Source organism: Amblyomma maculatum, chromosome 1, assembly GCF_055883805.1.
Source record: "Amblyomma maculatum isolate TAMU_Amacu chromosome 1, ASM5588380v1, whole genome shotgun sequence".
NCBI lineage: Eukaryota > Metazoa > Arthropoda > Arachnida > Ixodida > Ixodidae > Amblyomma > Amblyomma maculatum.
Window position 1 is genome coordinate 132,989,345 of NC_139344.1, and position 16,678 is coordinate 133,006,022.

Consider the following 16,678-nt stretch of genomic DNA (forward strand, 5'->3'; position numbering starts at 1 on the left):
ATGAAGCGGTGCGAAGCGAAAAGTCGGGTAGTGCGGTGGTCACCTTGCGAAGACGACGGCAAAGAGATTCACTGATGACGGATACGGCAGCACCCGTGTCAACAAGAGCGAGTATTGCGACACCGTCGACGAACACTTGTATTACGTTAGCGGGAGAAGACGGAGGACTTGAAGAGTTCGAACCAAGCGCAGCTCTTGCTCCGGGAACTGCGACTGTTAGTTTCCCTCAACAGCGCCGGTAGAACGTCGGGGAAGCGGTGATGGTGAACGGCGACGAGAGGAAGATGATCTGCGAGAGATATACGTTTGATTGTCCCGAGAAACGAAGTCGGAACCAGGTTGAGTTCTCGGCGAGGGCTGGTCGGCGTCGTACAAGTAGTTCCAGGGATCAGGGCGAGAAGGTGGAAGGCGTTGGCGGCAAAGACGGGCTACATGGCCCGGCAGCCCGCAAGAGTAGCAGATTGGCCGGTTATCTGCGGTGCGCCAAGGGTTCGTAGGGCGTTGGCGTACCCTTGGAATAGGGACATGGAACGCCGACCCAGGCAAAGGCGAAGGATGGTTGGAAGGGGCGGCCTGGCTGTAACTTGGGCGTACGTCAATGGTGCCATTGCTTGCGGCTGCACAGGGCTGGGCGGCAGCACGGGGCTGGGCGGTTGGCATTAGCGGCCTGGCTGTAACTTGGGCGTACGTCAATGGTGCCATTACTTGCGGCTGCACAGGGCTGGGCGGCAGCACGGGGCTAGGCGGAAGGACATCAGCGATATGGTCTTGCACGACACGCCGTATGGTAGGGGCCAAGGATGGAGCCATGTCAGGAACAAGGCGACCAGTGTCTTGTAATTGAGGGAACAGGGATAGCTGGCGGGCGACATCTTCGCAAACGAAGGCTTTGATCTGTTGAATCAAAGGGCTGTCCTCTGATGAAATAGAACCGCCCAGTGCTAGTGTAGAGATGGTGCCGTCTCTAACACCGGACCGCCGGGTAGAAGCGCGCTGCTTTCGAAGCTCGTCGTAGCTCTGGCAAAGTTTAATCACGTCACTGACGGAGGCAGGATTTTTCACCCAGAGCATCTGACACGCGTCCTCGGAGATACCTTTCAAGATGTGTCCGATCTTAGCCGCTGCGGACATTAGTGGGTCGACACGTTTGCACAGGTCAACGATGTCCTCTATATAACTTGTGAAGGACTCTTCGGCATGCTGAGTGCGCTCACGCAAGCGTTGTTCTGCTCGCAGCTTGCGAACTGCAGGACGGCCAAACACTTCCGCAAAATTCTTCTTAAACGCAGACCAAGATGGCAGGTCTGCCTCATGGTTGCGAAACCAAAGGTTCGCCACGTCGGTCAGGTAAAAGATCACATTACTTAGCTTGATAGTGTCGTCCCATCTGTTATAACTGCTGACACGTTCATACGCCGACAACCAGTCGTCGACGTCTTGGTCAGCCGTGCCACTGAAGAGGCATGGATCACGCTGCCGTAGAATGCCAGAACACAGTACCGTGGTTGGTATGGGCGCCGATGTCGAGATGGCCTCGTCTGGTATGGTGGAAGCAGAGGTCAATGTGCGGCTTCTAAGTTCCAGGGTGGATGGGAACGTACCCAGCAGCACCTGCACCAATTGTAGGGGTGTGTTTATTCAGATGGATATAGCCGCTCAGGAGGAACTCGCAGTGGAGCGTCAGGCGTGGCGAATCAGCAAGGCAGCGACCAACTTCTTCGTCCTCGAGTGCGCCAGCTCGCGATGCATGGTAGTGGCTATAAAGACGAAAATTACCACACTACAATATATATATATATATATATATATATATATATATATATATATATATATATATATATATATATATATATATATATATATATATATATATATATATATATATATATATATGATTTATCGTCCCACAGCAGCACTAGAGTTGTAGGAGATGCTGTAACGGAGACCTGCGAATTAATATCGATGTCCTGGAGTGCTCTACCTTCCACTAAAACGGCACTGAACAAGAGCCCCAATTTTGCCTTTCTTCTCTTTCAATGTGGCTGCTACGAATGACCCGCGATCCCGCACCCTAGCGTTGTGCAGCCAATCGCCATAGCCACTAAACTACCGAATCTTGTATGCTTCAGATTTACAGCAGGGTAGGAAATCACATCATGGCCGTATATTTTTATCCCTAATGTTTTACACTGTTAACCTTCAGGGAGCCAGAACTGCTCTAGTGGAGACCGATGACCGGTCCCAAGACTGCATATGTAGTCAAAACGGCACTTGCTATGATGATTACTTGATATATTTGAATACCATTTATCACTGCGACTCTAGTAGCACTGCAAAACATTTTTTTTTTCTTTTTCATTCTGGAGTTCACAACGTCTGAACTATATTATGTGGCTCCCTGGACACACGCTCTAACGTCTAGGTTCGTGCCTTTTGTTATAAAGACTGTCAAAAGCACCATATACAAACCAATGCCGCCTTTTTTCAGCACGCATTGGGATATTCTGAGCTCGGCTTAGCGAAAAAGGGGAAAACAATGCACATGCTTCCTTCGCAGGAGAAGGCGGCCATCCTCAATTCTCTAGCGGAACGAGCCAAGTTGGCGGAGCACAGATTAAACGCAATCGAAGGGATTGAGTGCAGTCCTGTCCACGCAACTATGGCTGCCTACCCACGCATACGTATCCCTGAGAAAGCTGTCGAACACGCATTGGTAAGAGCATCATTAATTCGTGCTTTATTTTATAGCTTATTTTGCTGCTCTCCACCGTTGGTAAATTGGAGGCGGTATGGCATTCGCTTTGTTGACAATAATGGTGCGGTCTAAACATAGATTCCGAAAAAGTTATATATACGGTGGTAGGAAGGCAATTTAAGAAACAAGATTTTGCCCGTGTAGCTGACGCAGGATGGCCACATGAAAGCTGGCAGCAACACTTTGAGACCGGTCTCGAAGGAGCCCCACAATGCAAATATATCCAAAGGTGTGAAATACTGAATGATCTCTGTATACCAAGCGTTCTAGATAAATGTAACCTAGAAATTTTAGACACTGGTATTCTGAGAAAGAGTTTTTGAACGTAACTTTTTTCAAACATTGCATAAATAATATGACAATCAATATATCCGTAGACCCACCCTCGACAGACTTGTAGTATTTGGTGCGAAAGCATTCAACCAGTCATGCCTTTCCTCAAGGTCATTTTGTGGCTGATAGGCGTTCGACCGATGGAGCCTCTGTCGCTGGTCGTCATACCAACTGTGACGCCAGCCGTTGCCGGGTCACCGATGCGGCCTTCTTTCTTCTCTTGCGAGCCATTTGCTTGCACACGCTCCTGGTGGACGGCATCATAGGGTGAAATGATCACCAGAAGAATAGGGCTGGCAGGCTGGAGGCTGACCGTAATAGAATGCGTGTTAAATGCGCTTTTCATCTCCAACTTCCCACCGCTTTCGCGCGACAGTTAATTAAACCGATATGCCTAAACCTGCCTAACTGTTTTGCTAGCTATTTTAAAAATGTACGCCATTAGTTTTCCGGGGACATTTCAATTCATCGTTGTGAGCTCAGCACAAACTTTAGTAGCAACTTATCCTACGCATCAGAAGCTTCGGCCACTTCTATCAATATGCTCATTGCAGTAGCTTACATAATTATTCATAGTTGCCTTTAATATTCTGAAAAACGCACCCCGTTGGCATTAGCCAACTTTAATTTTGGAGCGCACAAAAATTTCAGTTGTGTTAGTCATGGAATTCCTAGACTATTTCTATCAACATGTTCATAAATTATCTTACAACGTCCCACAGTTTCCTTACAGTTACAGAATGTGCCAGACAGCTCGACTTGCCTAGCCTAGGAAAACCAATTGAGCGACGTTTAGTCACCGGGATTTGTGTGCAGTATTTTACATTAGTTTATTATTAAGAAAAGGGCAACTAGTTTTATTATTAAATATTGGCTTGAGGAACAAGTGTCAATTTAAAAAAAAATGCAGATCGCCTTGAAGATCAGTTCGCCGAGATGTTTCCATCGAAGTACCATCTACGTAAAGTTATTCACTCTCTTTCGTAAGAAGTTCCTGTGTGATCATGTGCCGGCTCATTTGTCGTGCGAAATGAGCCCGCAAAGCCCCGTCGAGGAGAGCATACGCTACAAAAAGTTGAATTTTGTTTTTTGAAGCCCAAAGAAAATTTATTGAAACAATAAAACTATTTGGACATAAACACTAGGTCCTCAGGTACAGGCCAGACATAAAACACTCAGTGCACATGACTGTAGCTTCATTATACATGGGACAGTGATGCTGGTTTCTTTGGTTTGGTAAACGTAACATGCCGGTGCTATGCAGTGTAGCATCACATCAAATAATACCGACCCGGAAAATTCCTAAAACGCGTCTCATCACGCTGAGGTGACACCGCTATCGCATGGAATGTTCTTTATTGTGGAGTTACCGCTTTACGTTGGTAAAATATTAGGAGCACACTTAACCTTCACCTTAGTTGTAAACGCCGTATCGCGTTTAACACTTTTATTAAATCTACTGCGGTTGTGCCGGCTGCACGCAGCCGTCTTCGCAAGAACGCAGATGCGGGTGAGGCAAGCGAATGGAAGACCAGCCGTGTTCGAAGGAAGAAAACTGAACAACGTAGCTCATACGGAGCATTATTCCGTCATAACGGAACGAAGGAGAATACGGGCCGGTGGCTGGTGCATCGAGCTTTATTCAGCCACCTTATCGCAAAGTACAATGTAATCATAATCGACGTTTAGGCCGCAGTGATGTTGCAGTTCATTTTTCTCAGTTTTAATTCAGGCTTAGAGTCTGTCTTATCAAGTGGCCTATCCCAGCTGCGTCTATGGGGTTGTTTTGTCTGTCTCTTTGACAAAGGACGAACGGGATCAGAAGTGCTTAAATTTGAACGACAATTGTTGTATTACCTCAACAAAGACATTATTTTTAACACATCGGTATATAAACGTCTGCTTTGTGTAATAATGAAAGGAATAGACATCTCTGTTATCAAAGCGATCGGTCTTATGGAATTTCGCGAATGGGTTAAAGATGTTCATAGATGAATGACATGGTGGATGCTGCGAAAAAGAGCGTTTTGTGCATTCACATTTGGTGAGCTTAACAGTGGGCATTAACAATATCATGCCCATGTCTTACATTTTTGTGCGTTTTACTGGGCCTTCCATACATTTATTTCGGCAGAGTCAGGGGAAAGAGGCAGACGTCTTTTATGCTGAAGAACTGCTCCGAAAGAAAGGTGTCTGCGTAACACCTGGATCGGCATTCGGGAGATTGCCAGCAAGGTACTACATCAGGTAAATGATTTTCGCAAAACTTCCATGTAGAGATCGAAGTGTGCTGCACACGCTAACATGAGCAACCAAAATAGCGAGCCTGAGAGGCGCGATTTTTGTAATTCGTTACGGAATTCTCGCATTTTCACGTTTCTGCTATTTCATAGCAGCAAATTTAACTTTGGTGTACACCGCCCTTTCGGATTTGTTCATTCCTTGTTCCGGTCACTGCTGCTCTTCACTTTTCACACTTCCACAGAAACAGTCAGCAGACACACACACGTGTATATACAGTATACAAACAGGGTCTAATGGTGCGTGTTTAAAACTAACGTTTGAAGTAGTGACGTAATCGTCAATGAAAGCCGCCACTCTATGCATTTATGCTTCTGCGAAGGATGATGTGCTTAGGGAGAGTCCAGATGATGCTCTCATCTGCGAAACTATGCAGACTGACTTTGCAAAACAACAGCGCAACTAACAAGACAGTATAATTATAAAACCTCGTTCTTAAGTCAAATTTACGCTCCTTCTGCCTGCGGGCACTTCGGTGTAATGCCTAATACCGGCAAGAAACGCAGTGAAGCCTTAACTTTTAGAACGCAGCTCTTTTAGAATGCAGGCTCCCGTTCCTACGTACCGTGTCGGCGTTTGCGTTGCCCTTCGTAACCAGCTCCCCAACTAGGGCAGTGCGCGCTCCTTCTCCTTCTTCCCTCCCTGTTCCTCCTTGGCGGCGACCACGCGTGTTCTCCGATTGCTGGGCGCGATCCTGCCACCACCGTTCCCCGCGCGTGTACACCCCCCCCCCCCCCTTCCCACCCCTCGCACCCTCTTCCTGCTTGGCGGCGACAGTGTTCTCCGGTTGGCAAAGCGCCGGCTCGCTATCAGCGGATCACGGTGCGTGCATCCCAAGCCGAAACGCCGAGCCACATTGTCTTGACTCGCTAGCGGCGTCAGCAGCATTAGTTAGTCGCTGCTATTTCTTCGCCGCGCAACGTTCCTATGGGCCCACGCGCTGCCTCCTGCAACCTCCCCGTAACTTAATTGTTCTCTTCATTTCTCCGACCACAAAGCTTCTTTCATGACAGTCAAGAACTGTTAGCGGAATGTTTCTTGAAGGAATACGTGTGAAAAATTAAAAAGAAGGTTGTGTGTAGTTGTACATACGTGTCTTGCTCGAAATCTTTGCCTCAATCTATTGAAAAAGGTGAAACAGCTGATGAGCTGCACTCAAATTTCGCCTTAGGAAGTAACATAATTGTCGGCAAAATTTTTTACTGTTTGTGTTCTTCTTCGAAAGATGCATTTCTGCCTCCTAAACGTAGCGCACCTTGTACCAGGTGCTGTGCCGTGCGGGGAAACCTGGAAGATGCCGTGGCTCTATTCGGTGATATACGTCACTATTTGCAATGTCAACTAATATAAGCATTTTGAAGAGAACCTGCGATAATGCGAAAGCATTTGTGCCTATACGTTTCGTTGTTTGACGGCCTGTTGCTGCTTCTTTTGATGCTTACGTTTGTATTAGGATTCCGCCCCAACTTTGGTTCAACTGCGCCATTCACTAGACGCGCCTTTACTCAGCTTCAAACGTCGAAGCGTCGCATGCCGGTGGCCCGAGTTCGATTTCCACATGTATACCATAATTTTCTTTCTATTGTATAATCAATTCGAAGCACCCTTTTTACTAGCAAATCCTAGTCACAGATCCTGGTCATGCCACGCATGGGAAAGAAATTGTTTCAGAATAAAGAAGTACCGCTTCCAAGGCACTTGTTGAAACTTGCGTCGGTGATTTCCCGCATGTCAGGATGGCTAACTGCGGTGGGAAAGAATGCCTGGGAGGCAATGAAACTACGCCGCCTGCTGAGTGTGGTACCTGTTCAGGTTTTTGAAAGCTCATGATATTACCTATCGCTCCTCTAACCTTTTACCTTGTTTTATCCATTTTTCTCTTCGCAGAATCACAATATTACCGCCAAAAGACAAGCTTGTGGAGCTGTTCGATCGCTTGGAATCATTCCATGAGGAATTTCTGGCAAAGTACTCCTGAATGTGCCGCTGCAAAAGCTCTCACGTGAAAACTACTCTTTTTGTAAATATAGAAAATAAAAGATGTTTTAGAGGCATGCATACTTCCGTCTTGTGCACTGAATACAGGTTACATGGTAAAAGGACAAACGTATAGAGACGCTACCGAAATACTGCGGCTTAGCCAGCAGAAATAACTGCCGTGAACCAGAACAAAAGTGAATTTATGCTTCAAAAAAGGTTGCACCTGGCGGCTGCTTCCGCCAGTGCTTTCGCCCTTACCTGTGGCTGCTTCCGCCACAGGTAAGGGCGACCTGGGCCAGTCAGGATGGTGCCAGCTACACAAATGTGGTACTTGGCGCCTGTCTGCACCATTATAAACTGGCGCGATGACAGGCACATAAAAACAAAAATTCGAGGACTCTTTGGCGGCTAAATTGATGAAAGGCGAAAGCCTGAGTGCTGCATTCTACAATGCGATTTTGTCGGGTGCGCGGCTATAATCATTATAGTCACCTGGTGTTCCCGAAATTCTTAGGTGGTGCCTGGGAGAAAAAGACGATCAAGTCTGCTCGCGCGCTCTGTGAGAGAGAGAGACCCTTTAATTAAGAACAGATTTTAGCTGGCGTTTAAATTTCGCTGCCATGCTACTCTGCGTAGCAAGGGGAATTGGGGAGGTAAAGATGGAAAAAGAATGGTGACGAGATTAAAAGAAATGAAGGGGGAGATAAAATGCGGCCATTAAGTGTGTTCTAAGGTGCATAGTGGAGTAACGGTATGAAATGAAATTATGAAATGCATAGTCCGATAAATGTGCTTATAGAGTTCACAGCGGGAAAAATGCTGAAGGGTAACATTTTAGGTGAACTTAAAGTTTGTCTAAAAGTCCAATGTCTTTTAAATATGTAAATAAAAAGTTCATTGCGAGTCTCTGTTGCCTAGGGCAGGCTAAGGGACCTAAAACAATGTCCATTTTTAAAGGCACTGAGGAGAGATTTTCCTTGTTATGTTCATAGTACGCGCGCTAGTCAGCGTAGGCAGGACACTCAAGTAGGATATGTTGCACAGTTTCAACCTCACCACAGTTGTCACAAAGCGGACTGTACATTTCACCAAAACGGTATCGCCAGCTATTTGTATATGTACAGTTCAGGCGGAGTCGGTGGTAGAGATTTTAGTTGGCGAGGAAATTTCGGAGGGAGTCTTGACCTTAGATGTGGGTCAACTGAGTAAAAAAATTGAGTGACTTGGCGGTAAGCTTCAAAGTCGATACTTTGCTTCGGTAGCGAATTTTTTAGCCCATTTGGATGCATCTGATTTCGTGAAGTAGGTCTGAATGTACTGTTAATGCTGGTGGCCTTTACGAGCCGCTTCATCGGCTTTTTCATTGGCTTTAATGCCACAGTGGGCTGGTATCCATTGAAATCTTATGCAGTATGTGGCCTGCAGCAGTAGCCAAATGATGCAGGTACCCGATGTCAAGGGAAACAGGCTGATTATTGGTTTTCTTCAATAGATTATACATGATTTGCAGAGATGCTCTGTAATCCGTGCAGATAACCCATCGGCCGGGGGTCTGGCACAGGATATAGGAAACAGCTTCTTTGATGCCATGGAGCTCAGCTGTCGTAGATGATGTCTTCCCCTGCAGCCGGTAAGACAGGACATGGTTTCTTGAGGGCACATAAAAGCCACAGGAAGACATGTCTTGAATAGTTGAATCGTTGGTGAATATGTGGGTGTACTGTGTATATTCCTTGGCTAAGTAGGCGAAAGTGGATTGCAGAAGTGCTGCCTGTAGCATGCGGCTATTCGCATCCACGCCAGGAACACACATATTCACCTTTAGAGACGATAATGTCCATGGGGGAAAGGCGGGCGGTAGTAGATTTCGTGGTTGAGTAATAGTAGGGAGGGGCAGAAGCTGTACATATTGACCAAAGCCAGAGTTACATTGAGTTATGTGGACACGGTTTAAGAAGTGCTTCTTTCCTTGAAGGACATGTTGGAGACGGGCGCACATAGTTCCTTGAGCGGCAATCAAATCTAGCGGGAGACATCCTGCTTCTGCAGGTGTTCCTGATGTAGAGGATCCCTTTGGGAGGCCAAGGCATACTCGCAAGTAGTTGTTCCGCGTGGCTTGAAGAATCTTCTCGCTTGTTGGACGTAATCTTTGAAGCATCGGTAAATAGTAGCGCAACGCTCATTCAACGTAGGCCTTTTCAAGCAGTACCATAGACTGGCAGTTGCTTCCTCATCGTGCTCCCGCCATGAATCGTAAAACCTTTGTCGCTGCAGTAATTCTCTCGCGGAGTTTTTTCTTCTGAGGTGCCGAAGAGAGGTTACTCTCAATCATGACACCTAGGAATTAGTGTGATTGTACATCATGCTTCATTCCTCTTGTGAAGCAACGCATAATTACGCCCGACGATGCCCGCCCTATACGTCAGCAGCCGTACCGCACCGCAACGACTGAACGTGAACCGATTCAGACACAAGTTCAGGAGATGATATGTGATGGCGTCATCCAAACCACCAACAGCCCGTGGCCGTTTCCTGTCGTACTGCTAAAGCAAAAGGATGGGGCCCTTCGCTTCTGTATTGAATAAAAAATTGAACGACATCACTCAAAAAGACGTCTACCGCGCTGCCTCGTATCGACTATTCGCTCGACAGACTACGTTGCGCCTAGTACTCTTCCTCAATCGACCTGAAGAGCGGGTACTGGCAGATTGAGGTCGATGAGCGGGGCCGCGAAAAAACGGCTTTTATAACCCAAGGTGGTCGGTATGCGTTTAAAGTGCTGCCTTTCGGCCTATGTTCAGCGCCGGCTACTTTTCAGCGCAGCATCGACTAAACCGACGTGCGCACTCGTCGGTTTAGTCGATGAGAGCACGGACGACGAGAGCAGTTTTCTTGGACTGGTGAGTGCTTCAGATGTAATGACCCGACAGCGAGCTGACCCGGACCTTCGACCTGTCATTGATCACATGCAGGGTCGAGCTGCTGACATCCCTCGCAAATTTGCTCGGAACGTGTCTGCTTTCGGTCTCCGGAATGACATTCTATTCAAGCACTGTTGACTGACCGTGCCTCCTCGTAGTGCCGACCGACCTCCGTGCCGATGTCCTTTTTGCTTGTCATGATGAGTCCACCGCTGGCCACTTCGGCTCTGCACGCACACGGCCCGAGTTCATCAAGCCTACTAACGGCCTAAACTTGCTCATGCCGTTCATCGCTACGGCAGAGGCTGCCGTGAGTGCCAATGTCGAAAGGCGCCGCCTCTCAAGCCAGGATTTGCTCTAATCTACTGCGCCTCCCCGGACGCCGTTTGATCAAATCGGCATTGACCTTCTCAGCCCATTTCCGATCGGTCGGTAAAAAAATGGGTTATAGTCGCGACCGACCATCTCACACGGTATGCGGAAAACAAGCCAGTGAAGCGTGGCACGTCATCTGAGAGCGCCCAGTTTTTTTATGCAGCAAATCGTGTTGTGCCGTGGCGCACCGTCCCAAGTCATCACCGATCGAGGCACGGCTTTTGCGGCACAACTTATGCGCGACGTATTTGAGCTCAATAACACGAGCCATCGCAAAACCACTGCCTATAATCCACAGACGAATGGCCTCACGGAGAGGCTCAATAAAACGATCGCCGACATGATTGCAATGTACATACATAGACTCCCAGCACAAGACCTGGGACGAGATTCTCCCGTACGTCACATATGCCTACAACACTGCCATCCAAGAGACGACGCGTTTTACGACATTTCGCCTGCTCTACGGACGTGACAATCAGAAGATGTTGCATGCCATGCTTCCGTGCTGCACTGATGATCATCTTCTCATGCCAGACGCAGAACAGTTTGCTCAGCGCGCCGAGGTGCATGTCAACTTGCCCGCATTCACATTCAGCAACAGCAGGGCAAAGATACGCGCCGCTACAACCTCCGTCATCGACACGTCACGTACCAACCTTGAGCGCAAGTTTGGGTGTGGACACCGGTGCGCCGGCCCGGCTTGTCGGAAAAACACATGTCGCGTTACTTTGGACCTTACGAAGTTCTGCGGCGTGTCACGGAAGTGACATACGAAGTTCTTCCAGCGGTATACTGTGCAGCCCTTACGTCAGCAACCACACTCTGAAGTGCTATATGTTGTCCGCATGAAGCCGTATTTCACGCGGTAATGCGCAGTGTACTATGCGCTTGTTTTGTTGTCATGTAGGCCACCTTGCTCTGCTTCCGTTTTCTATTTGAATTCTGTGCTGATGCTTTGTTTTCTCTGGCATCGCCCATCGCTCGCGCTCAGCCTCTGCTTTCGTTTTGTTTAGGAGGGGGAGTAATGCCACCTGGTGTTCCCGAGATTCTTAGGTGGCGCCTGGGAGAAAAAGACGAGGAAGTCTGCTCGCACACTCTGTGCGGAATGCTGACTGCTGGTACAGCTTCTCCCTGTCTTTTTAGGCACGTCTAGCCCTATTGTCCGTGACAGTATTTAATCAGTTAATTACGCAACTGTAACTATTTAGCATACATGGAAAAATTATTTTCGAAAAGGAATTAAATACATTACTAATTACTTAGCTGAAAAGCGCAGAAATGTAATTAAATTACATTACACTTTACTGCTCCCAAAAAGTAATGAAATTACATCAGAATAACTTCTATTGAGTAATTATATTACTTTAAAATTAATTTCTAGTTTCCATCCATGCGAAAACTAATGATAGCTCGTAAACAAAACAACAACTTGTTCTCTAGATGCAAGCACGCACATTCTTTCGTCTTCGCGCCAAATTCCGTCCCAGAGAGCTATTTCTTCCTTCTTTCCTACAACACTTGTCTTTACAAAAACAAGACAACAGCAAAAAAAAAAAAAAAACAACTACAACAAACGCAGAAACATGGTCGAACGATCGTGAAATGACCGGCGAACCCAGCGTCTTGCTGGCCCGGAACTGTCTCCGCCATTTGAAGGGCCCGATGAAGCTAGGTTATTTATTGCTTCCTCAGTCCCCAAGAATCAACGTCGGCGCCTTGTGCTCACTGCTCAGTAATGCTCAAGCCACGGTGACTCACGCCACGGACCCTTTCGCCTGTCTCCCCAAACCTCAATCCTCCCTCGCCCCGTGGTGACGAGTTTAACCAGGCACCACTGTGCCACTGCGCCGCGCTCCCAACTAGTTTTCAACCATCTTTCTTGCTACATAGCTCCCTTCGGCATTCCCTTCGCGCCTTGCATCCTGCTGCTTGGAGAATGGTTGCCATGGGATAGCCGCAATAAGTGACCCTGCTACACACGAGGTCTCAGAAGCACTGTTCTGCGCAATTCTGTCTTCTTTTGCTTATCCGTTACGCTCGCTTCGGCTTGCCGCACGTCGTTCCTGCTTTCGCGGCACTCTACGTTGTTGTTTATTGATAAACAACAACGACGTGCGGCAAGCCGAAGCCGTGCGGCAAGCCGAACAGTGCTTCTGAGACCTCGTGTGTAGCAGGGTCACTTATTGCGGAAAGAAGGAAGGAATAGCTCTCTGGGACGGAATTTGGAGCGAAGACGAAAGAATGTGCGTGCTTGCATCTGGAGAACAAGTCGTTTTGTTTACGAGCTATCATTAGTTTTCGCATGGATGGAAACTAGAAATTAATTTTAAAGTTGTAGAATTACTCAGTAGAAGTAATTCGAATGTAATTTCATTACTTTTTGGGAGCAGTTGTGAGTAAAGTAATTTAATTACATTTCTGCGATTTTCAGCTAAGTAATTACTAATGTATTTAATTCCTTTCCGAAAATAATTTTGCCATGTATGCTAAATAGTTACAGTTGCGTAATTACTTAATTAAATACTGTCACGGACAATAGGGCTAGACGTGCCTAAAAAGACAGGGAGAAGCTGTACCAGCAGCCAGCATTCCGCACAGAGTGCGCGAGCAGACTTCCTCGTCTTTTTCTCCCAGGCGCCACCTAAGAATCTCGGGAACACCAGGTGGCACTACTCCCTTCCTAAACAAAACGAAAGCAGAGGCTGAGCGCGAGCGATGGGCGATGCCCGAGAAAACAAATTATCAGCACAGAAACCAAATAGAAAACGGAAGCAGAGCAAGGTGCCCTACATGACAACAAAACAAGCACGTAGTACACTGCCCATTACCCCTTGAAATACGGCTTCACGCGGACAACGTATATCACTTCAGATTGTGGTTGCCGACGTAAGGGCTGCACAGTATACCGCTGGAAGAACTTCAGTAAAAGTAATTTCGAAAGGAATTATTTACTTTTGCTGCGAAATTATTGTCAAAATGTAATTCATTACATTGCTAAATTACCAAACCAAAAAGTAATTCATTACACTACAAATCACCTTGACAACTGATTGAATTACAGAAATTTAATTACTGTATTTCAATTACCGCCATGTCTGCTGATTATTAGTTATTAATAATCAGTCACTAATTATAAAATATTCAAATATACATTGATTAATTATTCTATAATTAATAACTGGTTATTGATAGCCATATGGCCATTTAAGGCGACTTTATTAATATATAAATAATTAATTCCGCAATTTTCAATAGTTAGTAAACAAAATTGATTTGTCATCAATTTGTAATTGCTTAACTAGTGATTATTTTTGAATAGTTATTCATTAATTATGAATCTACAAGTAATTACAATGTGTACTAAGCAATCACCTAATTAATTAGTCAATAATTAGTAACTAAACATTGCTCGGCATATGACCTTATAAGGCGCGCATTCGCGCATAGTGTAGTCTGGGGTGCCCGGTATTAATTAGTAATTAGCAAGTAGTATTTAGTAAGCAGTGTTCAGTAGTTAGAAATTAATAATGACTTCTTGCGCAACTACCACTAATGAGTAATTACGAATTATCTTTTCAATTATTGGTAATTATTTATTTAGGCACGCATTCGCGCATACTGTGGTGGTGCTCTGTGATTGGTCGAGACCTCCATGACGTCATCTCGTCTTGCCCAAACGGCCGCCGCAAAAGCGTGACACTTTTGCTGGTGACAACGATGAGGCTATAAAGGCTTTAGCGTTAAAATTGTCTTCTACAAGACATCTTGACTGGCATAGTTCACCCTTGCCTCCTGTAGCGTTGGAGAGGGCTTTTGAGTGCAGTTTTTACAGCGACTGCTTCGGTGGTCCCATGTCTAAGACTCAAGCTGAAAATCTTTTTCTGCACTGTGAAAGGTTCCGTAAGATATTTGGCTTAGGAAACGCGTTGCACGCGGTGTTGGTCTATAGACCAACACCGAGTTTACAAACAAAGGGGGCGCTCGCGGCGCCGCCGCCGACTGGGGGTGAAAAATAGGGTTAGCGTCCATAGGAATACATGGAATCGAAATATTCCAAAGCAGTTTTCTAATTTCACAGGGCACCTGTGATATCTTTATTCGGTACAAAGCAACTGTGAACACCCTAGAACAGATCGTCAAAATATGAAATATCATTATCGAGGTGAAGTATTTTTAAAACGCCGTGAGACATGTTGGGGTGCTAGTTGGAAGGGCGACCCGTAGAAATACACGTAAACACACCTTACCGGAACATTTTTCTGATTTCGCAGAGCATCAGAAGTGGTGGCCGGTCGTTAAACGTTGACCAGCGCTTTGAAGAAGTGTGTGATAAAGTATGGTGCGTCATGATGGAGGCAGTCTACTTTTAAAACTCCCAAAATAACCTGTGTTGTGTATCCAGACACCGCCAAAAGGCAAGCTGGGTTTAGCGAATCGCGCAGTTTTTTGTACAGTCTGATATACTGCCGCATAGGTTGAATAAGCTTGATAATACTGTCGCTCCAGTGATACGTGCTAGACAGAATTACATTTAAAAAACCATACGACAATATGTACCCAACGAGATTCGCGCATTGCAGCAGACGACAGCGTAGCTGGCGATACCCACCGCGGCCGCCTCCAGCTCCGGAGCCTCTGCTAGCAACAGCGGGTGGTGCATGGTCGTCTGCAACTGTGCGCGGTCAGTTTACCGTATTGTGAACGGTCCCGCAAGTCGTCAGACTTGCATTACTTGCAAGAGAATGTAGTGTGTAATGCAACATGACGTCGGGGCGTCGTACAAGACGTTCACCATAAAGTGAGAAGGGTTCAACGGTGCTGAACCGAGCAAAATGTTGCGGTAAGTTGTGTTTACATGTATTTCTATGGGTCGCCCTCTCAACTCGCACCCCGATACGTTTCGCGGTATTTTAAAAATACTTCGCCTAGGTAATGAGATTTCACACTTCCACGATCTATTCCAGGGCGTTCATGGTTGCTCTGTACCGAATAACGACATCACAAATGACCCGTGAAATTAGAAAACTGCTTTGGAATATTTCGCTTCCATGTATTCCTATAGGCGCTAAGCCTATTTTTCACCCCCAGTCGGACCACGCTGGCGATAGAAGCGCCACCGCATCGTGCTTACGTCACAGATCGGTGTTGGTCTATACACGGAACCGGCACGTATTAGTGATGCGCAAACTTTTAGAAAAAATTACCGTTACCTTGACTAGTCTGCAAAACATTCCGTCAGTAAAATTCACCAGAATATTTAGGCCGCGTTGCCCGATAAGTGGTGAACGTTTTTGGCTCCTTACTATTACAATGAAAGGTCGATGAACTAATTAATGGTTCACAAGTCTTGAAGCCTATAAACGCATAGCTCAAGTAATAAGAGTTATTGACGGCCACCGTGAATTAGCTGAGCTCCTAGAGGGTCTCGGGACGTATTGCACAGGCCTCTGATGGGGACAGCGGATGTTACTATTGACGCTTGCAGGAAGGGAGCAGTTTATGCTTCTCATCTGTTGTCCTTACGCGGAGAACCTTTGCATTTTTTCCAGCACTTACCGACAGGAAATGTACACGCGTCGATTTGACGCCAACATTGCAATCGAATTGGCATTCGCGAAAACATCGCTGCACTTAACTTATCATGCAACCTTTTGCTGCACCTTAGGCAATGCACGAGGGTCGTTTGCGAAACTTTTCGATATTGCGTGTGTCGTCTAGTAAGATAGCTTAGTATACCTGTGCCATTTTTCTGTAAAGCAGAACTTTGCAGGAATCTACACTCGACCCCTGGCGCTGCATTTTGATAGCAGTGAAGAAAGCAAGGTTGAGTGAATTTTCTAGCGATTTCTCTCTATCTACATCAATTTGTAGTACTTCTCTGAGGGCTGCACTGGTCGGAATTATTTCTTTTTATTTGATGGAAAAATTTCCTACCAAAGTCTACACTTGAGGGCTCTAGTGTGAAAGTAATTCAGTCAGTATCTCCACGATGTAGCGGCGGTACAGAATT

The 16,678-nt window shown here is 46.3% G+C and overlaps 1 protein-coding gene across 1 annotated transcript in view; it reads left to right on the forward strand.

Annotated features, from left to right (window-relative positions):
• The window catches only part of LOC146203957 (alanine aminotransferase 2-like), a 57,907-nt gene extending 50,531 nt beyond the window's left edge, over window positions 1–7,376 (forward strand). Inside the window, exons 11-13 of the mRNA XM_084603761.1 lie at window positions 2,558–2,713; window positions 5,223–5,335; window positions 7,277–7,376. Coding sequence (XP_084459887.1) covers window positions 2,558–2,713; window positions 5,223–5,335; window positions 7,277–7,367 — 360 coding nt within the window. The 3' untranslated portion in view covers window positions 7,368–7,376. The remainder of the gene's footprint in view (window positions 1–2,557; window positions 2,714–5,222; window positions 5,336–7,276) is intronic.
• The last annotated feature ends 9,302 nt before the right edge of the window (window positions 7,377–16,678 follow it).